The 26,209-nt window shown below is 46.0% G+C and overlaps 3 protein-coding genes across 8 annotated transcripts in view; 1 reads left to right on the top strand and 2 right to left on the bottom strand.

Annotated features, from left to right (window-relative positions):
• The window catches only part of LOC118125435 (WD repeat-containing protein 7), a 64,240-nt gene extending 52,650 nt beyond the window's left edge, over positions 1-11,590 (bottom strand). Inside the window, exons 1-15 of one of the 4 annotated variants that reach the window (XM_035183982.2) lie at positions 11,423-11,590; positions 10,556-10,727; positions 10,360-10,466; positions 10,128-10,206; positions 9,769-9,943; positions 9,586-9,662; positions 8,891-9,010; positions 8,663-8,808; positions 8,358-8,460; positions 3,865-4,012; positions 3,510-3,625; positions 3,252-3,384; positions 2,913-3,133; positions 2,406-2,601; positions 475-689 (exon numbers count right to left, since the gene is read on the bottom strand). In XM_035183982.2, coding sequence (XP_035039873.2) covers positions 475-689; positions 2,406-2,601; positions 2,913-3,133; positions 3,252-3,384; positions 3,510-3,625; positions 3,865-4,012; positions 8,358-8,460; positions 8,663-8,808; positions 8,891-9,010; positions 9,586-9,662; positions 9,769-9,943; positions 10,128-10,206; positions 10,360-10,466; positions 10,556-10,714 — 1,995 coding nt within the window. In that variant the 5' untranslated portion in view covers positions 10,715-10,727; positions 11,423-11,590. Of the gene's footprint in view, positions 1-474; positions 690-2,405; positions 2,602-2,912; positions 3,134-3,251; positions 3,385-3,509; positions 3,626-3,864; positions 4,013-8,357; positions 8,461-8,662; positions 8,809-8,890; positions 9,011-9,585; positions 9,663-9,768; positions 9,944-10,127; positions 10,207-10,359; positions 10,467-10,555; positions 10,728-11,202; positions 11,359-11,422 lie in introns of those variants that run through there. The other 3 variants (XM_035183980.2, XM_035183981.2, XM_035183983.2) reach the window with 3 other exon arrangements.
• A 368-nt stretch (positions 11,591-11,958) lies between these two features.
• taf1c (TATA-box binding protein associated factor, RNA polymerase I subunit C) lies at positions 11,959-18,432 on the top strand. 2 transcript variants are annotated; one of them, XM_035183984.2, is made up of 14 exons: positions 11,959-12,413; positions 12,918-13,029; positions 13,262-13,311; positions 13,478-13,573; positions 13,746-13,810; positions 13,921-14,168; positions 14,271-14,399; positions 14,500-14,617; positions 14,696-14,767; positions 14,858-14,993; positions 15,188-15,316; positions 15,594-15,792; positions 15,894-16,031; positions 16,119-18,432. In XM_035183984.2, the coding sequence occupies exons 1-14, from the start codon at positions 12,297-12,299 to the stop codon at positions 17,672-17,674; spliced, it is 3,165 nt and encodes a 1,054-aa protein (XP_035039875.2). In that variant the 5' UTR covers positions 11,959-12,296; the 3' UTR covers positions 17,675-18,432. The 2 variants fall into 2 exon arrangements, with proteins under 2 accessions (XP_035039875.2, XP_035039876.2); XM_035183985.2 differs by lacking the exons at positions 11,959-12,413; positions 12,918-13,029; positions 13,262-13,311 and having other exon boundaries at positions 13,721-13,810.
• Positions 18,433-18,554: 122 nt separating this feature from the next.
• Positions 18,555-25,463, bottom strand: ccng2 (cyclin G2). Of its 2 annotated transcripts, none has more exons than XM_035183986.2 (8): positions 25,301-25,463; positions 23,894-24,050; positions 23,648-23,785; positions 22,963-23,213; positions 22,344-22,422; positions 22,114-22,212; positions 20,958-21,157; positions 18,555-19,658 (listed from the first exon to the last, which is right to left on the bottom strand). In XM_035183986.2, exons 2-8 carry the CDS (start codon positions 23,996-23,998, stop codon positions 19,526-19,528), a joined length of 1,005 nt encoding a protein of 334 aa, XP_035039877.1. In that variant the 5' UTR covers positions 23,999-24,050; positions 25,301-25,463; the 3' UTR covers positions 18,555-19,525. The 2 variants fall into 2 exon arrangements, with proteins under 2 accessions (XP_035039877.1, XP_035039878.1); XM_035183987.2 differs by lacking the exon at positions 25,301-25,463 and adding an exon at positions 25,022-25,284.
• Positions 25,464-26,209: the final 746 nt, after the last annotated feature.

Raw genomic sequence — 26,209 nt, 5'->3', positions numbered from 1 at the left:
TATTTTTCTGAGGAGGAGAAAATTGGGTTGAACGGCGTTAAAGCTTCAAGTCTCTGCTTCTACGAGTCGACTTTCAGAGAGAACGTGTTCTGAGGCTCGCTCACACCTGCAGCTCTCGGAGGTTTGACACCAGGTGTGAACGGGGCCGTCGAGTCAGTTCTGCAGCACTGACTTGCATCATCTCTTTAAATCTGAGCTGCTCTCCGGGAAAGTCAAGCTCGGAGGAAAGAAACACTGCACTGTTTCTGACATTTAAGATAGTTCATGCGTCCCTGGGAGACACCAGCGGTCTGTTTATCTCCCACACACACACACACAGACACACACACACACACACACACAGACACAAACACACACTCACAGTATTGTTGACCTTTGGTTTGTCTCCAGCAGCGTTTTAATTGGACTGTGACTTCGGCCAGCTTTCTGACCTGTGTGTGTTTGTGTGTCTCTCAGGACGTTGTGCGTCTGTACCTTGTCGGCGTTGTCTGCAGCCAGCAGGTTGGTGGCGAGCGTCTGCAGCTTGTGCTGGGCCATGTTCTTCAGCGCTGCCAGGCTGCGGCGAGTCATCGCCTGCTTCAGGTTCACCGCCGAGTGGCTCAGAGCGTCCACGGTGGCCGGCGCCAGCTCGTCACAGGCGTTCAGGATCTCCACCGCCGTTATTCCCATCACACACCGGTCCAAGGCTCCTGGAAACACAATGACCAGTCATGTGTCACACAAAGAGCGAGACACCTCAACAACTACTGCACACAGATGATCTCTTGTAAATATAAATGAGTCTCAGATATTCACATTACTTCACGATCTTTCCTAGCGCCACCTTCAGGCTAAAATAAGCTTGACACACGATGTCTCATGTCTCATTTCCTCCGCTGTGTACGTTTTTCTGTCCATTAGCAGCGTTACACAAAAACTACACAACCGATTGTCTGGAAACTTCCAGAAAGGTCGAGCAGAGGAGGAAGATTCATTCTAACTGGCAGAATTTCTTCTCCACTATTTTCTTTTACATTTTTGTGTGAATTTCTCCAAAAAAATTATGCAAAGATCTTTATGAAAAGAAAATCAGATATCTACATATGAAAAGGTGAAATTTGGTGCAGATCTACACAATAATCCCGATGTATAAGTAAAGAATAAAGAAACAATATAAACACGATGAAATGTACAACAAATAAAGAATATATATGATGTGAATGCAACAATGATTGTTTTTAATAAACCAGTGTTTCCTTTATCGTATTGATTCACTTCTAGTAATATCGTTTCCCTGATTCCACAGGTCAGTCGTTCCTCCTCCTGTTTCTGTGGAATGTGTCCGTGTGTCGCAGGAGAGGAAGCAGACAGACGTTATCTCAGCCTCCATCTTTCTGTGCCTCTCGTCTCACTCCCTCTTTATTCCTGTGTCTATCAATCTTTCTCATCCCTGCTCTCCTCTTCTATTTATATCAATCTGGCAAACGCTCTCTCTCTCCCTGACCATCTCCCTCCACACTTTGTCTCATCATCTATTATCTCTGGAATATGATTCAGGTCACAGACAGAGTCTCCTCGCTGCAACAATTCTTCAGAGAAAAGCCACAGAAAGGTTTAGAGAGACATCATTAGCTGCAGACAGAGCTGACATCAGTATTGGCTCTGGTATTGAGTGAGAGGAGAAGTGGCACCATTATACCTGTGTGTGTGTGTGTGTGTGTGTGTGTGTGTGTGTGTGTTGTGTGTGTGTGTGTGTGTGTGTGTGTGTGAGAGACTCTGAGCCTATTACATGTCTAACGCCTGACTTCACACACACCTTCCTTAATTTCACACTTAGTCACCCTGCAATCTCCCAGCACTCATTCAGGTTGTCGCACACGCACACGCCACACACACACACGCACACACACACACACACAGTCTTCTTTCCAGTGGCTAGTCATCATTCAACTTAATGTTACCTTGACGCTGCGCCACATACATGTTGCCGGCTGATCACTGTGTCTTGGTGTAAACCGAACAGAGGGTAGAGGGCGCCGAGGAGCAGCGAGTGAGATGAGACGATCGATATGAATCTTGTAACTGTGTTAAAATAAAAACCTCTAAAGGCTCATTTGTGTTGCACGTGTAAGGAAATGGGCGGAGCCTTTGTTCCGTACCGCACGTCCTCTGGAAGCTCATCAAACTGAACAGTGCAGTACCACGTGGGGGGGCGTAGCTAACAGTTCAGGTGAGACAAACATAACAAGGAAGAAATGTGAACAAAGCCAGAAGTTTCTAAAAAGAGACTTTAGATTAGAGTGTCAGGCTTCAGCTCAACCGATCAGCTGATGGTAGAACATGTTAAAGAAACAAGGCGCACTGCCCTCTAGTGGATGCATTGCTCATGTATGTTGGCAGTGACAGGTACAGCACACGGTTCTCACCTGTGTCCATCTGCCAGACGTAGACGGAGCCGTCGGAGCATCCCACCACCAGGTAGTCGTCTGCCGGGCGCCACTTGATGACCTGTATGGGGAAGAGGTGTCGCGACGCCAGCATGATGCATTTCCTCTCCCTGAGACTCAGCAGGCCGACGGAGTGGTCGCTGGCCACCGAGCAGACGCAGTGCTGCACGCGGGTCTGCAGAGGAAACACGGTGCGTTACGATCATCAAGGAAACGAGCAGATAGATGTGTGTGTGTGTGTGTGCGTGCCACATTTGACCTCAACACCATTTTAAAGGTATTTCTACCTCAACAACATCAACCCTGTAGCATTTTGATCTAATGTCACCAACAAAACACTGTTTTTCAGTAGATTCCACAACACCAGGAGGAAAGGAAGTATAAAGACAGAGTGAGGACATTTCCCTTGTGTCTCCCGTGTTGAAAGGAAGGTGAAAGAGAAAACAGGTCTCAGAGACGAACAGGGACGTGTGCCAGACGTCTTACGCTGCAGTTTTCAGGAGGGATGATGAGCTGCGTGATTTCTCCCCCGTGGACACAGAAGATGTGTTTCATCTCCCCGGTGAAAATGTCCCAGACGATGACGGAGAAGTCCACGCCTCCGGAGACCAGAGAGCGCTGGTCGTAGCGGGGGGAGATCTGGTACGGATACAGGACGCACGTCACCTTGTTCCGGTGACCTCGCAGGGTGCGATGGGGCGGCCAGCCTGTGGGACAGACGGACAGAATGGACACGAGACACTGAAACAACATGTTTTGTGACAACTAAAATCTAGCGGTTGATAATAAAGCTTATTCTCCCTGGACGTCCCTCCCCCTCCTCACCTCTGCGGAGCATGTGCTCCCCCTGCAACAGCTGAACGATCGCGGTCTGAGTGGCAGGAACCAGGATGATGCTGCCGTCTTCTCTGCCGCACACCATGCGGCCCTGAGAGGGGATGTATACGCTCGCCGTCACCTGGGGAGAAACACACAGAACGAGGGAGCAACCATTATCCCAAAGGTTTGAGGTACCAACTGTAATAAAATGTAAATTGCTTGTAATTCCCTTGTTTCCAGTATTGAATTAAATCATGAATTTACCTTGATGGGTTCTTCTTTGCCGGGCAGGACACTGAGCTGGTCGATGATCCCGGCAGACACAGGGGTCAACTTATCAAACGCCTCCTGGAGGCTGACGGTGGACGACACCTGCAGCTCTGCAGCGAGAAGAAGACACGATCAAACCAGAGACAAGTCTTTAAGTAAGACTTTCATCAAATAAAAAGAAAGTAATCGTCGTTACAAACATTGGCCACTAGATGTCCCACTTTTACCACCACTTTCTCAAAGAATTGGTTTCGCATCCTACTTCAGACAAAAGCTCATAAACGTTATTGTTCAGCAGAGTGTTTTGTTCAGCTCTGTGATGTCCCCCTCCAGGTCACGGCGTCCTTACCAGCGGCGGTGGACAGCGGCTGCAGGGGCGAGGTCTCCGGGATGCTCCACATGGACAGTCTGCCGGCCGAGTCCCCCTGGATCAGCAGCTTGTGGAAGGGCTCCCGCCGGCCGAAGAAGAACCGAGTCACGGGAGGACAGATCAAAAGCTGCAGGACGACAAATACGGACGTCAACAACTGAAAACCTGAGATCTCTCTCTCTCTCTTTAGGAACTAGAACAGTTTATTTCCCCAGAACACTTATTAAACTCAGTAGATGGGAAGAAAACAACTAGTGGATAATTTGGACGTTTTTGATGCTGGGTTGTTTTTCTTTACGTCTGAGGTCCATGTGGAGCTGAAATGTTTGGTTCTGTTCTCTAGTCGTCTTAATAAAAATCACAAACAACAACACACAGCAAACTGTAGGAAACAGGACCAAACAGCTCAGACTCCTCTGGACCTCCGGCTCCTCTGCAGCTGGACAAACATACTGACGTCAGGAGGAACCGACAGGATGAGAGTCGTGGGACTGAAGCTGAACCACCAGGGACTAACACACAGAATAATACGTTTATGATCATTACTTTAATGCTTCACTTGAATCTGTGAATCCTCAAAGCGTCAGTGGCTTCCTTCATGACATCATCAGTCACATGACTCTCACCACGCGTGTCCCTTCCGATCAGGTGACTTCTACACCGACTACATCGTCCACTAACGGGTGAGTTTCCCTGGGCTGAGGTGAAACGTCCGTCCACTGAAGGAAATCATGGACTGAATCAAGAGCCATAGACGGTTGTGTCAGATCTATGGCTCTGGATAAATGAGAGCCTGGGGGGAAACTCACCGGGGGGGGGGCACTGTGAAATATGAGGTCAGTTTTGTCAACAATCACCAAAACCTGGGCTGATTTTATTTTGTCTCGATACTTACGAGTCGAACATGCTGGGTTTATAGACGTATGATTTACATCTCAACATTTAAAGAAAGTCAAACATGATCAGAGGTCACTGAGAAGTAATGGAGGAGATGGGGGGAGGGAAGCAGAGACAAGTCAAACTGTGGATGGTTCCCAGACGTCACTGTGGGGGGGGGCTACTCATAGAAAGAGGAAACCTAAATGTGTATTTGCTTTGTAGGCCACGGAGAAAAAAAAGTTAAAACTGATCATAAAGTTAAAAATATATCTTATTTAAATGTGAAAAAAATCAGCCCCTTCTCTTATTTACACTTCTCAAACAAAGAACTGGTTATTTCTGAATTCTATAAGCTGTTAATGGGATTTGTCACACGTCAGGAGATGTGAGCGCTGACTAACTGCTGATGGTTCAGAAAGACTAACCCCACCCGCCTGGAATACAAACAAGGAAGAAACAAACGCAAAGAAAACCTCACACACAGAAACACCACGTCCTCTTCTCCTATCTGAATCCAGTACTTCAGTTCATACACTTCAGAATATGTCAGTATTATAAATAGTGAACAATAAATATGTAAAATGTGAAGATAGTCTAAAATATCTCAGCGGGTCGTTGTCGTGGTTAAGAAGCAGCTCGGGGACTTTCATGCATCTTCATCAGTATGAAGGCAGATGAGGAGGGTGATGGTGCTTTTGGAGGAGGAGCTTTGTTTTAGTGGGAAGAGAGAATGAGTCCAGGTGAACCAGAATGAGTTCAGTCCGTCAGTCAGGCAGGAAGGAAGGAAAACACGGAGCGGAGCAAACAAAGCAGACACTTCACTGTCGTCCACTCAGCGGCTCACGCTTCCATTCCAACACTTTCCCTCAGACTCCTCCTCAGACTCCTGAACAAGCTAGAACATCCTGTAATCAACTCTCCTGCATTAAGAATCTGTAGAGAGTCGTGGGGCGTTTCCTCTAAACCCATTGGTCACAGCGGTGATTGGAGAGAGTAGACCCAACGCCACATCTCGTCATATTAAAGAAAACTAAGAAAACAGATTCTGGATCCGCCGGTTAACGCTGATCCGCTCCAAAATTCTAAAAGTTCTTACTAGGGTCATGACCCCTCCTTCACAAAATATCATTAATCAGTTCAGTAGTTTTTAAATAATCGTTATAATTAAAACCTTCCTGGACGTTCACCAGCAGATAAAGGTCGAGACAAACAGTCAGAAACAAGGTTCAAGTTTCACGGTCACCAGTAAAAACTAGCTAGTTTAAGATATTAACTAACCAGTTAATGATAACTGATTTTATCATTGGACATTTGTTTATTATTGACTAGAAATATATAGTAGTAAAAAGCAGGAGGTCAAAGTCCTCTATAGATGAGACATTGGCTATTAAATCAGGTTTATTATTTAATGCATTAACACTGATTCTCAGTTTGAGTTCTTCTGCTTTCAGGACTAATTACCGTGTCTCGTGTTTAATGCTCCACGGTGCCGAGTGAGGATGAGCCACTGAGTGGACGTCAGGGTTTTCACTTCTGTTCCCACAGTTTGCTCCTCTCGTCTACGTGTCACTTTCTGGCTGAGCTGCAAAGTCACAGTTCAGATAAAACTGAGTAACTGATGTGTTAAATAAAAGGTGTACCCCTCTAATTCCACTGGAATTAATTGACTTCTTAAATTCACATTATCTATGATATACGTTTAGATTCTATAAATATCCCGTCAGTAAAAGACACATTCAAATGCTGGATCAACTTTATAAACAATAAACATTTTGTATTTAACTGGTTAAACGTGATAAACCAGTGATGTGGTAGAAATGTTGCAGTAAATCAATCTGAAACCATTTCACTTGGTTTTGTTTTGTTCTTTTTTCCAGACACAAATTGGCCTCAATCTGGAATTAATAATTCAGATTTTTAGAAGATCACCTTCTAACCGTGTGACAGTAAAGTTGTAATAACTGTGACCAGCAGCTCAGCCGTGAAGGTGAAAACCTTTTTCTTCCACTCGTTGTTTTTCAGTATGTATTTTCTGGGGCTTACTGGCGCCTCTATAGGCTGGTGACGGTATAGCGGCTCTGGGGTGTAGAGCTCCAAGTCGCACCCGCTGGCCGGGAGGCACATCACCTCCTCCTCCTCCTCCTCCTCCTCCTCCTCCTCCTCCTCACCTCCTTCCTCTTCCTTCTGAGAGGAGCGAGGAGGTCGAGGGAGGATAATACAAAAGGAACAAAAATAAAGAAAAGGGCACAGATGACAAAGTAATACCTACAAGACAATAAATTATAAATACACACAGAACAAGATACTGAGGGACCGAAATTATAAATAGACACAAAACATCAGGGGTCAGGTTCACACACATGGATTAAACCAAACCTTCGAGAATAAAAACCTACAGATGAGTTTTAGTCAATACGATCAGTAAAGATCTGAAGGTTGGAGGTTTTATTTTTAGAATTAAATCAAACCTGATATTGAAATAATGGCCTCAAAGGAGAGATGTGTTTAATCCCAACAGACAGAGACAGGAGGTGTCAACACAATCAAGTTTCACAGGTGAAGAAATAAAAAGACAGACAGAAATGAATGAAGCAAATCGTGTTTGAATAAGAGCTTCTCTCCCTGGAGATCTGGGCTCCAGCTGTTTGAGTGCGAAACGCTCCACGTCTTCAATGAGTAGAAGAACAACAGAGAAGAGGCCGATGTATGAAGCTCCTGTCACCACTTTAAAATCAGGTCGTTGTTGACACATCCAAAGTGAAACCAGCTCTGATGTCGACCGACAACTTCTCCGACACGTGAGCGTTAAATCGTCACCAGGTTTGAATCCATGTGTCTGAAGTGAGTCCTGATCATAACGGACCAGTGCAGACGAAACACAAATACACAGCCGACACAGAATCAGAACTACACACATCTACCTGAACATAATGTTCACTGCAGCGAATCACAGCAAGAAGCCTGACGGGTTCATTCGGATCATCTCCTGCGTTTTTCTGCTGTAATGAACCAACTAGTTGTGGTCGACTTTTTCTATGTGTGTAAAATTACAGGTTTTCGTGTTTTGTGTGTTTTTGTATCTCCCTGTAAATCACAGTGAGGTGGATAAGACAGAAAGTAAACAGTAAACTGACGTATTGTCGAGTCTCAGGTTCACACAACAGCTACGAGTGTGCGACTCTGAGCTGATCCATGTTTTCAAAGACGTCAGAATTACTTGACTTCTCCAGACTTTGCCAACAGATCATTTGCTTCTGCTTCTCTGTGTTTACCTGGAAACAGATTGTTTAGAAAAAGAGCAGATAAATGAATATATATATATATAATATATATGTGTGTTGTTGTTGTTGTGAGTGGTTAAGTCTTTAATCGTCTTTATTAAGACTATTGCTGTTACTGTTGCATTTGAAATTCTCAGACACAAAAATTACAAAAGCTTTGTTTATAACATTTCTGCTTGTCATTGCAATGTGGTAAAAAACCATTGACCACCACTTCCTTTTTCCAGTTTCAGTATCAACTAACACTGCGATGACAGTTTCAGTTTCCCATCTCTTATCTGTGCTGTCAAGCGTCAGAGGAGAAACACTGACCTGTTTGTCGGAGCGGCTGGCGATGCTGTAGACCAGAGGAGGGATGGAGCCTTCTTTAGTTTTACCAACATCACTGCGGAAGTGTTCGCTCGCAGGCAGACAACTGGGAAACACACAAACACAGAAAGTCCAAGTTCAGGGCACAAACCTATGAAAGAACTTCAATCTCTGCCTGTACAGCTCCCGTGACTTTATCTGAACATGACGGTGGATCTGTGGTCTTCCTCCGTGATGTGGACGACGTCAGGAGATACCGAGCAGGGACATGAGACCCAGAGGAGACGGTTTCAAAGCGTGAGGTTTACCTGGCGGGCAGCTTGTAGATGTAGCTGCAGCCGTCTTCGGTCCAGATGATGACTTTGTCTGCAGCGATGAATTCTCCCCCGGTCCAGGCCTGGTCGCTGTCACTGGGCACCGAGCAGAGCAGCGAGTAGTCACCTGCATCAAACACCTGAGACAAACACGGATTCATGGATGAAACCATCAGCTGAGGTCGGGTCAGGTCGTGGTCGTACGTCGCTCTAATCTCTTACCCTCCAGTACTTGGAGCAGACGACCAGCAGGCTGCTCTGCGTGAAGGTGCAGAAGGAAATACTCTGACAGCCCTGACAGTAGATGGGTTTAGATTCTTCTTCAAACACCGGGTCCAGGTCCTGAACACACAAACACACGAGTTATAGAGTCTGAGCTGATACACACATCGAAGCTGAGACTGTGGGGGAAACAACTGAAAGAGTAGAGTACTGGTACTGAAAGATCGGCTGATAGAGGATTTGTTTTTGGATTTTATGAATTTCTCTATTCACACAGGTCTATTGACTTTTGTGTAATGTAATAGAAAACATTCTCCTCTCATTTGCACAGGTCCAAAAAGAAACATAGAAAGACAGATCAAAGCTGATAAGGATGAAGAAGAAGAGGAAGATGATGGAGGAGGATTAGGAGGAATCCAGTGAAGGTGTTTTATTGTGTTTTGATTGTTCTCATCTTCATTCACTGATGTGTTGAACAACGTGAGGACTGAGGAGACGACTGCTTCTTTGCGTCGCTGATTTATAACAGTCACATGTATATTTCTGTATCTTTCTACTCTACCTGATCGTTATCTGCTCAATAAGATTTCAATGCTTCATGTGAACACAGTATTTTTCAGAAAGGTCAGTAGCAGATGTTTCCACAGACGTCTGACTCGAGGCTGATTGCTTGTTTATAGCAAACGGCGGTGTACCTGCATCCTGCTGACCTCAGCTGTGATGATCCAGACCTTCAGAATCCCAGTGACTGACACCGCCACCACTGTGTCCTCTACAGAGACAGAGACAGCAAATTAACGTCAGGGTCGTATAACTGCTCAAACACACGTCAGCCCAGCAGCAGGTAACAGCTCCACACCCCCGCCCGGGTCTCTCACCTTGTGTGCGGTGAGATCGGATGATGCTCATGGAGCTGATCCAGTCGGGGGAGATCTTAGACACCAGCGAGTACAGGACCTCCAGGCTGGTGGCGTCCACCACAAGGATTTCTGGGTAATGGCCGTTGCAAAGCAGACGTCCCTCCCTTTGCGTGCCGATGGTGAACTGATAGAACTGGAGAACCACGGAGGACAAAGAGGGAGACACAAACAGATGAGGAGACAACAAGACGAGAAAAGAGACAATATTGTGATCAACTAGAAAATATTTGAATCTCCGCTTTTATTTTAGAACTTACAGGATGTGTGTGTGTGTGTGTGTGTGTGTGTGTGTGTGTGTGTGTGTGTGTGTGTGTTACTTGTATGCCAGTGTGAGCGCAGGCGAGCTTAGTGAACTCAATACAGCGTCCATCGTTCACATCCCATAAACACATCTCCCTGAAACATGAGTAAAGTGAGTTTAGATATAATTAAGCAAAGAATGCTCAAAAGTTTAACTTCTAACGTTCACTGTGTTTGTAAGTTTGTGTGTGTGTGTGTGTGTGTGTGTGTGTGTGTGTGTGTGTGTGTGTGTGTTAAACATGTACTCACCCATTCTCTGAAGCACTGACAATATACTGCTTGTCACTGCACGTGCTGGCTTTAGAAAGACAGGTGATAGAAGCCGTGTGTCCAAACAACATGGCTCTGGGACAAATCTGCGGGATTAAATGTTTAATAAGATGATGAGATAACGTCACAGATTGATAACAAACACACAAACAGCATCATGTTCATCAAACAGCACCTCCAGCTCAGGTGTCATGTCCCACAGGCAGATCTGTCCGTCATGGCAGCCGGTGATGATGGTGCTGAAGTCATCCATCACCAGCAGGCTGCTGATGCAGTGGGTGGGCGCCGTGCGGCCCCAGAGCACTATGGGTAGAACCAGGCTGTTCCCCGACATTATTGTGATGCGTCTGGAAAAAGAGGGAGAGAGGGAGAGTTAAAAAGAAAGTGGTCAGTGGTGTGACATGAAACTCAACAGTTCTATAAATGTAGGTTTGTTTCGGCTTCATCCCTCCATGACTCTTAAACGACAGATAATGGAAGGGAGGATGAAAATAACATCTACACTGCTTTATCAGTATATATATTACAACATAGTGTCATCTGAATCCACAGGGGAACTATTTATACTGTAGATACAACATTTAATAAACTGTCCAGGGACCACAGATGGAAATGAGCCTGTTGAGCTGAATCTGGCTCATTTAGCTGCGGATCCCTGCAGATAAACAAACACATGGATTTGTGTTGTTGTGTCGCTGCTGCGGACCCACAAACACACAATCACCGAGTCACCGCAGCATCGAACACCTCCCAGATTAGATCACAGTCAATCATTACTCATCTTCACATCAACACAACATCTGCTACGGTTGATTGATTCACCTTGAAGGCTGAGATGCTAACATCCACCACAACCGGAAACACAGACACGCGAGCAAACCCACGACCTGATAAAATCCCAGTAACAATCCTGATGGAAGATATTTAATAATAAAGATGAATCAGATGTGGGAGGACATGTTTAACGTCCATCTGCATCTGCAATGTCGCGACTTCCGGGGTTAGCATGGCGGCTAACGAGATGAGAGCAGCGGAAACGCACCAGAATAAAGGTCCTACTGAAACATGTCCCTCTGTCGGAGCAGCTGATGATGAACTTTTCTCCCCGAGATGAAGTGAAACTCGTGTTTTCCTCCTGTTCGCTGGTTTTCAGCAGCTGATCCGAAAACAAGCCGATCACAGTCTGATCACGTGACAGGCGACCGCTGCATCCGCTCGGACGCCTTCACAATAAAACTGATCTAGTCATTTATTTATTTGATTTACTTGTTAGAAATACAAACCTTGAGACAGATATCACGTATCAAAGATTACGTCAGTGTTTATACAGTGAGAGAAAAGAAAAGAGAAAGACTAACAACAGTAGAAAATAATTAAAGTTAAAATTAAGTTCTAGTAGTAGTAGTGTATGTTTTCCAAATGTAAACAGGTAAAAACCCAGCGATTATATCATATTCTATTTTTAATTACACCAGTTGTTATTTTACTTAATATCTCAAATTGCTCTTTCATCACTTTCTTTTTCATTTTAAAATCATAATAACTAAAAATGTAAATGAGACCGGAAGTTGTGTTTGTTGTTGCCGGATGTGCGCGCGCTCTCCCGCTTGACTCTGGCTTCCTGATGGCGTCTCTGCACGTGTTCGTGGATTCATTGAGGATTTGTGTTGTTGTCTCGTGCCCCGTGTGTTTTTAAGTGTCGCCGCGTGTCGGTTGCTGTGTTCCGTCTGTAGTCGCAGCTTCCGAGTCCGTGTCACGATGATCGGAAGAAGAACCCCCGGTTTATTTAGTGCTAGCTAACAGCGGAGCTAACGTTAGCCTAGCCGCAGAACAACATGTTCAGACGTGTTTCCAGACACTGACAGCGACACGTGCACCACTAGTTGACCTGCTGGTTACTTTAACTAACTAGCAGCATGGATCAGCAGTTCCCCCAGCAGCTGTTCCCCTCGTTTTATAACAGCGGACCTCCGGACAGTCTCCCGGAGCACTGCGCTGGAAACTGGGGCTGCTACGACCGAGTGAGAGCTGAGGTGAGTCCGCTCAGAGGCTCACACACACGGGGAGCAACAGCTTCAGTCAGGGGAACTGATCCAGGATCCGGATTTAACCAAGTGTCAGAGGAGAGAAACCAGTTTGAATTCATCCGATCAAACGTCTCAGAGCTCATTATCTGCAAAGAGAATAAACCAGTGGATAAATATTCACAGTAACCACGTGGAGATAACAACACTACATCACTGACCACGGATTTATTCTGTCTGGTTTGAATTTGTTCTGTATTTATTATTATTTATTATTATAAGACGATCGTGTTATTATGTTACTATTTACTGTGTTTATGTACGAGTGCACACACACACACACACACACACACCACACCTTCATCTCCAGAAGTCATGTAACACACCCACGTTGGTCTGGTTCTGTTTGTATGTTGCTCTCTTTTTGCTCTGAGAGGATTTTTGCTGTTTTAACGTGTCACCTGTTCCGTGTCTGAATTCACAGACTCTCTCGTTATGTTGTTGTTTTTTCAGGGCGGCTCCGGTCCTGTCTCCAACTGGACGTTTACACCGGGACATCAGGTCCGAGGGGAGACGTGGCGTCACACCGAGCCGGTACCGGTTCCCCTCCTGCAGCCTAAAAGAAGTGAGTCAGGCCTCAAACTGTTCCCGGTTCAGTTCAGATGAGGAGCAGTGAAGCTGAGACTCTGTTCTCACTGACATCTCAGCGTTTCCAGCTGATGCTCATTTTACAGAATATTAATCCTGTGAATACATCTTTATATCTGTCTTTATTGTTTGTTTGTTTAAATTGATTATAATAACAGTATTTTACTAAATTTATTTTACATTGATCCCTTTGTGATTTCTTTCTCCAGCGTTCCTGTCGCATTCAAAGCCTCCAGATCCTCAGGACTTCAGAGAACATGTGAGTTCAACGGTTGAATAAATACAAAACTGCTCGTGGTTCAGAACGATTAGACGTCCCGACTCGTTCTGAACCGGACTGAATTCAGCTGCAGCCTCAAATCTTTTCTTTATACTTTCTTGTTATTTTTGTCGTGTGTTACAGTTTGATTATGTTTTGTATTTAGATGCAGAACTTCTTCATGGATCACTGTCAGGACGCCTTCGGCTGCATGGGAGAAATTCTGAGCGAAAACTTCAACTTTGAAAAAAGAAAGAGCGAGGTGAGTCTCAGGTTATTTAACAAGCAGTTAGAAATCTATAACTGATAGATTATTAACGTCTTTGAGGTAGTTAAACTGAATAATAAATAAACAAATGTTTTGAACGAACCTGAGCTGGAGACACTGATTGATATTTCATGTCGTCAGAATCTGAGCGGTCGTTGTTTTGCAGACAAATCAGAACTCTGTGAACATGTGGATGGTGAAGAATGTCCTCGCTTCGCTGGACTTTAAGATGTGAGTGAACCTGATCAGTGTGAAAGTGGATTTGGAATCGGATCAAAATCTCATGTTGATGGGTTTTTTTTATATTTTTTTTTTATTGTCATGTTGCATTTTTTCTTCAGATGTCACAAGACGTACCGTTCCCGACCGCTGAGCGGGTTCGGAGCGCTGCTGTCGGACGCGGTGCATTCGGTTCCTCCTGAGCTGTTGGGTTCTCTGCTGTACGAGGAGCTGACGGAGCAGAGACAGCGTATGGTCTTCTTCGAAGGGGCCACAGGTGGCGCTCTGGACTTCATCCCCTTCTCTGAGGGGAGCAGCTCTCAGCGCGGCTGCCTCCTCTACCCAGGAAACCAGGGACTGAACCAACTTAGTATCCTGAAATCAGACTGAATCAGGTTATTGAAGATGTGAGTCGTCTGATGTTTTTATGTCATGGAGCAAAATGGGTCTGGTTCTTAACGCAGTACCTCAGACTTCCACAATGTGGAGCTGCAGCACCACAGAGGACGCTCCTCTGTTCTGACGACCAGCAACGACCCGTTCAGGTTCCATCTGAAAGGTCCGATCAGGCAGATCAGCTCCGCCTCGCTCTTCAACAACTGTAAGAATGAATCAATTATTTTAGACATTAAGATGAATTCATTTTGTCGTCACAGTTTTCCTCCGAGCTGCAGAGTTCTCATCTCGTGTGTCTGTTGCAGGTTGTGTTGCCGTGCGGTCCGATCACCTGTGCGGAGTTTGGAGGTTCAGCGAAGGAACCGATCCTCGTCTGCTTCAGGTCGTCAACACCGCAGAGGTCGCGACCTGCGTCAGCGCCAGGTCAGTGATCGCCAGAGAGGAGCGTTTCATTTGAGGCACAGGCGTTAGAATAACGTGGTCCCTGCTGTGTGTCGTCAGTCCTCATGTTTTAGGTGAAGTCCTGGTGGCGAGTGAGAGCGGAGCAGCGAACCTGTGGACCGTTGGCAAAGGGTGAGAGAGTTTTAAACGATGGTTCCGACAGTTTGAGGTTTAATCTGCTCAAAGTCAAACAGACATTAACATGATGTTCTCTCCCACCAGGATGCTGAAGGTTCGGGAGGAGGAAACCAACCTCTACTTCAATGCCAAGTCGTCGTGGCGATGGTGCGAATTCTCCGCCCATCCCAGGGTGATGCTGTACACAGACAGGACGGGGGTGGAGCTCACAGACATCAGGGTGAGAGGATGTGGATAACATGCTTTATTTTGTTTTTGAAATGGGATGAAGCAGCAATAATGTAAAGACCACACTTATTTCCTCCTGGTTCCTTCATCTCCTCGTCCCTCCTTGTTTTCACTCCCTCTTTCCTTCATAACCTTTGTCCTTCCCTCCTTCCCTCCTTCCCTCCTTCCCTCCTTCCCTCCTTCCAGTCGAGTCCCGCCAGTGGCCACACCCTGTTTCGCATCAGCAACACCTCAGAGTGTCGGAGCGGAGAGAGACTCATCCTGTCCAGGTATCTGGGAGACGCCCACTCCTTCCACCACCTCATCACCACTCAGGTACACGAATGACTCTGAGCTTTATTTAAGTTCTAATGGATCCTAAAGTGTCTAAATATTCCAGATCTGTGAGGATGAGCCTGAGGAAACGTATCTACTAAGATGAACTAGATTTCAGTTGAGCATGAATAATAATCAGTCTTCAGTTGAGTGAGCGTCTTCATTAGCTCGACAAGTTTCATTTCCTGTCAGACGACGACAAACGCCACCGACACCTGATCTCATATCATTTTGTCCATCAATGAAACTCGTGTTCTGTTTTCTCTCCGCCCGTCAGTACTCGGCCTACGTCATGGACGAGCGCTTCCCTGGCGTGCCCATGCTCAAGTGGGATCACATGATGGAGTCCCCGCCATTGTTCTGTCACGTCCTCCCCGGCTCCGCCTCCTCCGGTTCGGTAGTGGGCGGGGGTAGAACCACCAAGGTGGTGTTGGGCTCCTACAGTTCCCAGGAGATCACCATGCTGCAGTACTCAGGTCAGTCAACAGGGGGTGGCATTATGAGCGCAATACAAACAAAGTCTCCTAACTCAACTTCATGTTCTGTTGTAACGTTCTGCATGTGTCTGTTTGATCAGGCGGTCGAGTCGAGGCCTGTTTCAGTCGAGGTCCTCCTCAGGCTCTGCACAGACCCAGAGAGAGTCTGAAGCTCCTCCCCGTCCAGATTCCTCACCGCCTGGACACCGCCACCAACAGACTGTCCTCGCCTGCTGCAGGTGCGTGAGGACGAGGAGACACGGCGTGTGCATTCAGTTAAAGTCATAAATGGATGATGGGAATCATGTAGTTTTGTTTGTTGTCAGGTCTGACCTGTGTTCAGAAGAAAGGAGGAGAGGAGTGTATCTGTGTCGTACAGCTCACAGAGGCCGGAGATCTTTTCTACCAGATCCTCGAGCCGGATCGTCCAGACGCTGACACGTCTCGACCTCCGGCGGCAGAGACGCTGCCTCGAGAGAAAGAAGCGGCAACACCAGAGATAAAAAAACCAGCAGAACATCTCTCACAGGATTCACAGCTTGTTGTGGCGGACACGTCGAGTGATGAGGAAGTGATCGGACCCACTCAGTCTGTGCCGAGGTTCGTGGCTGAAACACCAGAGAGGGAGCAGCAGTCTGACTCCGAGGATTCACAGATGGGAGAGAAAGGTCGATTGCTGAAGCAGTTGGGCCTGACCGTGATCGTTAACGATGATCCTGAGCCGGACGAGGATCCTGAGCCGCGTCCCGTGGGTGAGTTGGACAGAGGAGAGACAGACGCAGCTGGAGCCGGTAAAGAACCCAGCGGTGCGGAGGAACCGCTCTGCAGCCCCAGCAGCTCGAGTCCCGGTGTTCCGCCTGAGAAGACGACTGACGTGAAGCTCAGCAAAGACGTTCTCGTCACATGGAAACGCTGGCTCCAGAAACTGATGAAGAAGAGTTGTGGAAAGAGGCCACGCCCACATTTGCTACATTTCACAAACAGCACTGACCGTCTTCTCCACCTGCCCGTGGATGGCGAGGCGAGAGATCCTTCAGAGGAGGAGCGTGTGCAGAGCCTGAGGCGAGATCTGAGGACGTGCATGTCCAAGCGCTCGCTGCTGCTTCACGAGACCGTGTCCGCCTCCCTCGCCGCTCCAGACTCTGTACCGCTGCCCAACGTGGTGGACACAGAGGCCTGGAAAGATGAGCTCAGCCAGCGCCTCACGCTCTCTTGGCAGGGGGAGGACGTGTGGCGGGCGTGGTGGGAGGACAAGCTGGGGCTAAACAAGGAGGAGAAGGTGAAGGCTCTGAGGAGGAAGAGGAGGAGGGAGAAGGCGGTGAAGCGAGCCTCCGGCCAACGCCTGGAGCTGTCGGGGAGCTTCTGCTCCTCCATCAGCTACCAGGACCTGGGCGGCTTCTCCGATTCAGGTGGCTGGTCCTCTGCGGCAAGCCAGGGGGCGTGGTCAGACAGCGAAGGGATGATGCCAATGTCCCAGTCTGAGTGCGGGACGCCGAGAGCCACGACACCCTCCACCACGTGTGAAACCCCAGTTCCCACGCCAACCACCACACCTGCGAAAGATAAACAAGGTGACCAGCGGACTCCCAGCAGCTCCTGCATCCGGTCTCTGTCGCAGAAACCAGAGGCCACATCGGCCAGTCTGAGGAGGAGCAGACATCTGTCAGAGGACGCTCTGTTTACTCCACAGGTGAGAAACGTCCTGAAGGAGGAGAGCGGCGTGCGGTCCCCTCGGAGGACGCCGCGGGTGGATCCTTCCAGGGAGGACTTTGTCTGGTCGGGTTTCTCCCAGTCGCTGTCCCAGGGTTCGCAGGCTCGACCGGGGCCGTCGCAGTCATCGCAGGCGTCTCAGAAGAAGAAGAAGTCACGGATGGGATTCTGATGGATTTGGATTTTCCTTTTGAAATGAAAAAGACGGTTTCTGGGGTTTTGGGCTTTGTTTTGGATCTACAGTGGTTTTTATTCTGGATTAACTCCGGATCCCCGAAGAAGACGTGAGGCTGAAGGAGGCTGAGTTTGAGGAGTGAGTGGAATTTATTTGATTTGATTTGTGGTCATGGCTTTTGTTTGCTTAGGCGATTGTGTGTTTGTGTGCATGTATGTGTGTGTGATATAGTTTTTTTTCCTCGATTCCACAGCAGAACTTATTGATTTCACATCATTTCTTAATTCTCTGACTCAAAACCCTGAAACAGCTCCTCTGATGTTTTGTTGCTTGGACAGATTTCCTGCGCTCCAGCTTCAGCTCTTCTTCTGTTATTATATTGAAATAGTCATTAAACTGTATGATTTTTAAACTATTAGAAAAACTGTACACAACATTATTTGCTTGTTTGTCTTGAAAGCGTCATGTGACTGATTTGCTGGTTTACCTGAGGTCAGAGCTGTTGTTGGTTTCAGACCAGTTCGGCGTCTCGAGTTACAGAGAATCTGTTGTTTCTACATCCTCCATCTTGTTAGTTTCACTCTGTGTGTTTGTTTAGTTGAACCTGTTGGACTGAAATCTTTAGGTTTTTTATTTTGGTAAATGAAAGGTCGCCTCAGTGGCCAAATTATTTTTATAAAACATTTATACTTTTGCTTTTCTACACAAACAAGAACTGAATTTCTCAATAAAAACAAAGACATTTATCTCCAAGAGTCTGGTTCTCATTGAACGTCGACAGGAACATGTGAAAACTGAACCACCTACTTCTATAATATTTAATCCATAATTTTGATGCTTTATTTCTAATCTGAGAGTTTTTGATGGAAGAAAATGGACGTGACAAAAAAGATTAAAAATAACATTTTTTATAAGATTTTCGTTTTTCAGTACAGGTGACAAAAAAGAATAAATAACTCAATATCTACACAACTATTAACATTTTTTTGTACATCATTTACAGTTTTACATGTTTTTGTATTAACATTTTTTTACATTTTTAACATTTTTTAGAATTTTTGGACACGTGGTCTGAGTTACATCTTTTCATTCAACATTCTTTCAGAAAAGAATCAAAGACCTTTTTTGAGCTACATCCTAAAATTGGCAACTTTAAATATATCACACACACACACACACACACACAGTCTGAACACCCTGTGGCGACCGCCAGGTTCCGGTTCTGAAGCAAAACGTCGCTCACGCTTCAGTTTCTCTTCAAACGCAAACTCCAGTTTTACCATTTAACACTTGAAATGAGATTTAAAAAGAAAAACTGTGCAAATCAAACTCGTGACAGACGATCAGAGCAGACGCGTCTGGAAACGTCATTGAGAAATAACAACGCTCCAGTTTCGTTTCAACAAACCCACGAATGACAGTGTGATGTTGACGAGGATGAAACGAAACCACGCGACTGCTCTGAACAAACTTCTCTTTACCCTTAATAAAAACAGTCTGAGATTAATAACAGTCAAAAACATTCTAGGAAATACACACCACATGTTTTGGCAAATCATTTTTTTCAACAACGAGAACTGTGTTTGCTCTGATCCGATGACCAAGCGTCACCGCGGCCTCAGTGAGCTCAGCACCTTTCAGACGCCGAACATCACTCGTTCATCCTCAAACTCTCGCATCCTGGAATGTGACGTCTCAACATGCACCAACACTTTCACTAACTAAAATCTACCAGAAGAATCCAGAGCACTCAGCTACACAAGTCTCCTCCAGCACCGCAGCTTATTCAGCAATAAATTAAAGGACGTCGGAGGGGGCGGGGGGGTTCAGAGGTTGGCACGGGAGGCTTCAGGCGACGAGGTGTTCACGGTCTTTTTGTTGGCGGTAGTGCAGAGGGAAGTACGGCCCCTCGGCGTCGCTGCCCAGGGAGCTGCTGAGCGACTCCTCACCTGAACTCATCACATCCTCACATGAATCCTCGCTGCAGAGACACAAAGAGACAAAGAGACGCTGTCACAACACAGACATTCAGAGAATTCACTCATTAATGACCAGAGAGGTGCTGCTGCATGACGTCGGTTTAACTGGAGCCCATGAGCACTAACATCCTACAGGAGAGAAGACGGTGGAGCTGACGGGTGTAAAGTCAGACGATCACCAGCTGATCTCAGGCTCTGACTCATGATGGGTGGGACTCAGCGTCTGTAAACATCTGTAAACGGATCATCGCGGCTCAGGTGTGGTGCGTGACGTCATTCAGACTCTCAGTCTGAGGATCGTCAGGTTTTAGTTGAACAAAGAGTTCTCACTCAGTCCGCTGGGAGAGTCTCCATGTTTGGTTTTACTCATGTTTGCTTTGACTGACTTGAGACAGAACTGCCTCCTGAAGTTAAGTGTTACATAAGAGGTTGGACGTCATGGAAACGTCTGTCAGAGGGACGTGACGAGGGACTCGCACAACTCATAATACAGAGCTGGGAGATATGAGAGCTGCTGTGTGTGTCACAGCTGTTACAACACAACAGAAACCTGTGTGTTGCTGCACAACTGGTTGCTTCAGAGGAGTGTTACTACACACACAGACACACACACACACACACACACACACACCTGAAAAACTATTTTAATCTGTCTGTGACTTGAGTCTTTAGAAGAAAAGTATTAAAAATGTATTTAAGTAAATGACACATTTTGATCTGAACCAGTTTCTTTCAGTTTCTGTTTAACTGGAATACTGAGAAGAGTTTTTACTGTGTTCATCAGTGTTGTGTTGCTATAGAAACATTCAGTGTGTGTGTGTCAGTTTTCTTTTGAATTTGAACCCTCTGATGTCAGTGTTGTCGTCAGTGTTTCCTGGTCTGAGCCGTCACATGATGAAACCAGTGCTTCACTGAAACACAGAACCAGGTTGAATCTGATTTTGAGTATTTTAACTGACTGATTCGATATCGAACCCGAGGATCAGTTTCTCTGTAACTCACTAAATCTGATGTGAAAGATGTTGGTTACTTTCTTCAATATCAAGGTTTCAACAAGTTACATTTGTTCAGATTTTTAGGACCATGACGATTGTCTTGTTTCATGTTTCAAAACTAATTTTAAATCGCAGCAGAAGTACCATTGAAAGTTGATATAATGAAGTCCTTAATGTATATAAGACCAAATGTGTCATATTCGAGCCTCTTTATGATTATTGAGGCCTAAAGTTCAGATAAAGACCCCCTGTGAACCCTGTGTTATTACGGGCAGCATCTCTCTCTGGTGTGTTTGAAGCTCTCACCTCTCGCTCTCGTCCCAGCCCCCCTCGGGGATGGTGGGCAGCTCGGGGACGCTGCGGTAGGTGTGCAGGTTCTGGGCGGTCCGCCGCGACACGATCCACTGCAGCTTCCTGTGGTTGGGCTTGCTGCACTCGGGCGAGGCGTAGTCCGACAGACACTGAGCCACGCGTTCGCTCCACAGCCGCAGCTCGCCGTCCGCAATCTGAAACCAGACAACACCGTTTAGACGCTCGTCCCGCGGCCCCGTACGCGAACTGACATCAGGACCTTTTAAATAACCCGATTACTGAACACGTAACACGGACGGTAAACAGAGACCTGGGGTCTGCTTCCAGGTCAGGAAGTGAAGGGGAACCAGCCTCAGAGCGGGCGGGGGGGGGTTTCATTGCTCAAATGTTATAAGATCATTGGTTTTCATGTGGTGTTTAAAATATAAATAAGGAAACACTCAACTGATTCGGTTTGAAGACTAGAAAACATGTTTCCACATAATTTCAGGCATTTAGGTGAGTTTTTGTCAAAATTGAACCATTTTAAATAAGCGTCAGGTCTGAAAAGAAACATCCTGGTGACCTAAATATCTTTGTGGCAGCTACAGGCAAAGACCTGAAATATTAATAATCTCAAAAACAGTCCAGGATGAAAACACTGTTCATTTGTTTTCTAGATCAAAAGTGAAAAAGGTGAAAAACAAGAAATAAAATGTGGAATGTGATCAGTGTGCAAACTGAAGATTTTCATGGGGAAAACATGACTGTGTTGAGTTGAGTCACAAGACACCAGATTATATAACCATAGTCCCCCCACCCACACACACACACACACACACACACACTGCTACGGATCCATTCAGGCCTGTGTTCACTCGTATTCTGCTGCCAGAGGCTGGAATCATGTTAAATAGTAAAAGTCTTCAGCCTGTTTGTGGAGTTTCTGACTTCCTGTTCACAGCTGATCTGTGGAATCGTGAAACAATACCAACGGTTTAAATTGGACTTAAATGAAACTGGTCACATTCTCTGGAACTAAACCTCGGGGCGCTCACTTCCTCTATAGGGATTTTCTCCGAGCTGCGGTGTGTTTTTGTTTTCCATGACGGTGTGTGTCCACAGGTGTGACGTGCCCCCCCCCCAGTGCGTCACACAGTGTGTCATTTACCTTCAGGTGTCTCTGGATATGAGAGGCGATCTCCAACATGTCCTCCGACTGAACAGCTGCGATCTGCTGCCTCAGGAGCGACAGGGCTAAGACGGACGGCTGTGTGGGGGAAATGGACAGAAAGAAAAACAGTTTATATCAAACAAGCAGCGAGGTTTTTGAGAAACTCATTAGACGACTGAGCTGCTGTAATCCAGTCGGACCTCTGCCCCTCTGCAGTGAATTCCTACCTTGGCTTTGGAGAAGGAGATTCGGCACAGACAGGCTTTGAGCTGAGCCTCCAGCTTCTCCAGGCTCAGAGTCTCCTTCCTGTTCACACAGAGTCAGGTTCAGGCATGTTTCTCGTCAGTCACACAAACAGAATCAACTCTCATCGTCTCATGAACACCTTTTAAGATAAAAGCAGTTAAATGGAATATTGACGTGGTCGTGCATATTAAAAACAATATGAGACGGTTATGTAAGTGTGAGATTTTAGTGCCGGCAGCAGGTGACAACAAATCTTATCAGTGCACTTCAGTCAGACATGGAGTCAGCTGAAAGTAAACTGTGCTACATTGAGTCGAACCACTGTGAGAAACGGGGGTGTGAGGAGGCTCTGCCAATCAAATCAGAGGAAAACCTGAACTCTGGTGTGGACGGTGAAGTGTCGAAAAACTTGGTTTATTCAGAAAAACAATAGTTTGAAGCTGATGTGAAAGAATAAATCAAATGGACTAAATGTTGACTTTGATCGGTGAAGTATCTCAGCAGGTCGATTTTAATAGAAATGAGTTTATTTAAAGCCTGAAGTTGGTTCTGAAAATAACCAGCTGATTCAGTTGCACTTCCTGTTCGCTGTGACCTCACCTGTCCGTGGAGTGTGAAAGTGCGATCTGATGGTACAGCTGCAGGAAGGTTAAGGCAGTGATGGCTTTGGACTTGAAGTCGAGCTTCTCGGAGACGATCTTCTCCATGCGGCCGAGGTCGGAGACCGTGAATCTGCACTGTCCGATGCGGATGAGCTCGTCGGTGGACGTCACGTTGCACTCCTCCTCCGTCACTTTGGCCGCCATGTGGAGGCAGCTGAGGCTGACGCAGGACAGGTGCTTTGGCTGAATCTGAGGGGGTGAAGGGTGAGTTAGACACGGTCTGAAAGTGGCTCAGAAGCTGTGAACTGATCCAAGTTTATTAAAGAACACTTCACAAGGTTGGCAACAAAAGCAGCGTTCTCTTCACCGGAGCTATGATTTAGCGAAGTGATCAAGGAAGATGGACACAACTCATTCAGCAGCCGGGGACACTCACTGTCCCAATGAGGGATGGTGTCCTGTTTAAGTCCTGGACTCTTGAGTGCAAGTATAATTTCAAGCTGAATATTTTTACCAAAACAAAGTAGACATTACTTTATTTGCATCTTCAGATGATAACTGAGGCTTCGGGCATTTACAAACTGCACAGGCAGACAAAAAACGAGTCACCGCCCCCTGCTAAAAAAAAACCTGAGTGCTCAGGTGTCCCGTGTCTGCTCCTATCATGTGTAAGAATCTCTCACCCTCATCATGGCCAGGAATCTGTCCAGCAGGTTCACAGCCAGGACGAAGGTCTGCGTGCTGTAACCAAAGAAGCTGGTGAGACTCCACAAGTCCTCAACTTTGGCATCTCTGCACTTGGCCGAGATCCGACTGTCGTCCTGTGAAACAAAGACGTGTTGATGATAAACCTGCTTCATCTGTTACAGCACTAATGACTTCTAGGCTTCACTGATGCTGCGGATCAGTAGTTTGTCCAGCGTGCTCACCTGTGTGGAGGACTCGATGAGGACCAGCCCCGTTTCTTTAGGCAGATAAAAAACCTCCTGCTCGTAATTCACCCGCAGCTCCTTCATCAGCTTATAGGCGTCCATGTCTCGGTTGGCACAGGAGGAAGTGATGTCGAACGTTCACACAGTAATCACACTGCAGAAAACAGGGAAAGGCACAGATTCAGTCTCAAAACAACCAAGTGTAGAAAACACAATATAAATCAGAAAGGTCAAATAAAATATAATAGAAAATTAATCTAGAGCAACATTTGTTCCACCAAAGTAAACATTTGCATTTTTTCTTTGCTACACGTCAATATGAATATATTTACTTTCTATACCCACTTTATCTTTAATGATCTTTAATGACTAATCGTTATTTATTCATTTACACATTTGTTATTCATTATTATTTATTTACATATTCGGAAACAGCATTTAACTCGAGGGGATTCAGGTTTCCTCTCCGCTGGTTGGAAACTGAAATAAAACCTTTTGACATGTTGATGTTTTTAAATGGCTCATTTCTCTGTGTTTGGATTATTCTTGTATTTCTCTTCCAGGGCTCGGAGCTCGGAGCCCGGAGCCCCCCCCCAGCTGGGCTCCGGTGTCAGATTTCCTCCGGTCGACGCCTTCTGCTCTCGAACCGAGAAAAACAACCGCTTGTCCACCGGTCCGTCGGTTGATAAACAACCCGCAGCGAACACAACAGCCTCCTCTCGGCCGAAGCCTCCATCTTTAGCCTGCTCCCCTGATGCTAACGGAGCAAGCTAGCGTTAGCCGCTGCAAGCTAACATGGGGGAGGGGCTGCTTCCTTACGGGCTTTATGGATTTAAACCGCTCGACAACATTAACGATGTCAAACATTACATGTTATATCAACGATGGAGGTTTATTGATAACAAATAACCGAATAAAAGCTGCTTCTTGTTGTGGTTTCTCGTCGTAAACAGAACCGAGGGTTTTTTTTTTAAAAGGGTCGCGAGGATCCGAGCAGAGCGACAACAGAACAACATCTGTCTGTGTGGAGACAGATGTTTGTTTATAACGGAGAGAAAACAGCTGGTTTCACACTTTGAACCTCAGTAACACAACAAGCACACACAGGACACACAGGAAACACACTTCGCTGAGTGGATTGTCCTCTTCTAAAGACACAGACCAGGAAACACTGTCCGCGTCCAATCCGTCGAAATGCACCGATTCAAACGCGTTGAGAGAAGAGAACCACAGACGCGTTGTTCGTATGTTTCTATGATAATCTTCTGTTGGAGAAGATTAAAGATGAATAAACGTCCCTTTGTCGATGGGTCACATTCATGTCTCCTGTTCTGTCAGAGTCTCAGTGTCTCTGAGTGTCTCTGAGTGAATCTGTCCCGAGTGGAAGTGAGAGGATGTCTTTACCTGCAGCTGAGGTTAAATCCACATCTCGTGTTTCTGCTGCTTCTGTTGCTTCTGTTCTATCTGTGGACTCCTTCCTTCCTTCCTTCCTTCCTTCTCTCCTTCCTCCTCTTTCTCTTTTCTGTCTCTTTCTGTCCTTTGTTGATGTCCACAACGCTCACGCCCACAGGCCCTACGTCACGCGGCCGCGGCCAATCAGAGGCGAGGTTTCCAGAATAGCAGTCCCCTCCTCCCGAGTTTTACGGTTCGATTTAAACGTTTGTTTTTATCGTTTGACTCGAGTTTTAACAAAGTCCTGAACATGTTCTTCTTTATTATCGATAATCGATCGTCAATAAATCGACCAATTCCACAGGAGTTGAGATAGAATCGATCTTCTGTGTGAGACGCTCCCCCACTGACTGACCGCTCCATCAGCCAATCAGCGAGCCGCACTTTGCTACGTTCAAATATTCCGCCCAAATTGGGACGCTCTGATTGGCCTATCGCTGCGCAGAGCCCTGACGCAAGATTGGCATTACGTAGTGCCTTCTGTCTTTTAGTAATAAAGACTAATAAATACAAGAAACTCTGTCGTAAATGTCAAAAATAACAGAATGTGAATGTTGTACAAACTTCTCAGGGACTGTGTGAAACATATAGAGTCAAATAAATACATTCAATGTATGAATATAACTGTATATAGTATTTGATTTTATATTTCTTATATCCCTTTGAATTTGCACTGTTTTGACTTTTTTTAAACACACTTACATCTGCTGCACCATAACTTTTCACAGGTTGTGTTAGTTTAATGCAGAACTTTGTACTGCTTCAGTTATTTATCTTTAAATCTGTATATATATTTGGCTTCAATACTCTGCCTCGGGTTACTTGTGTCTTTCAATCACCTTATACTTATATTTGTATTGT

The sequence above is a fragment of the Hippoglossus stenolepis genome, chromosome 18, assembly GCF_022539355.2.
Source record: "Hippoglossus stenolepis isolate QCI-W04-F060 chromosome 18, HSTE1.2, whole genome shotgun sequence".
NCBI lineage: Eukaryota > Metazoa > Chordata > Actinopteri > Pleuronectiformes > Pleuronectidae > Hippoglossus > Hippoglossus stenolepis.
Note: the sequence above shows the minus strand (reverse complement) of the source record. Positions and strands in the feature narration are given on the sequence as shown.

Coding starts and splice junctions, on each gene's coding strand:
- taf1c (XM_035183984.2), top strand. CDS start 12,297: ATGGATCAGCAGTTCCCCCAGCAGCTGTTCCCCTCGTTTTATAACAGC. Junction 13,811..13,920: donor GCTTCGCTGGACTTTAAGAT/GTGAGTGAACCT, acceptor TTTTTTCTTCAG/ATGTCACAAGACGTACCGTT. Junction 14,400..14,499: donor CGCCTCGCTCTTCAACAACT/GTAAGAATGAAT, acceptor TGTCTGTTGCAG/GTTGTGTTGCCGTGCGGTCC.
- ccng2 (XM_035183986.2), bottom strand. CDS start 23,998: ATGGACGCCTATAAGCTGATGAAGGAGCTGCGGGTGAATTACGAGCAG. Junction 22,423..22,962: donor CTTTCACACTCCACGGACAG/GTGAGGTCACAG, acceptor CTGTGTGAACAG/GAAGGAGACTCTGAGCCTGG. Junction 19,659..20,957: donor GGCTGGGACGAGAGCGAGAG/GTGAGAGCTTCA, acceptor GTGTCTCTGCAG/CGAGGATTCATGTGAGGATG.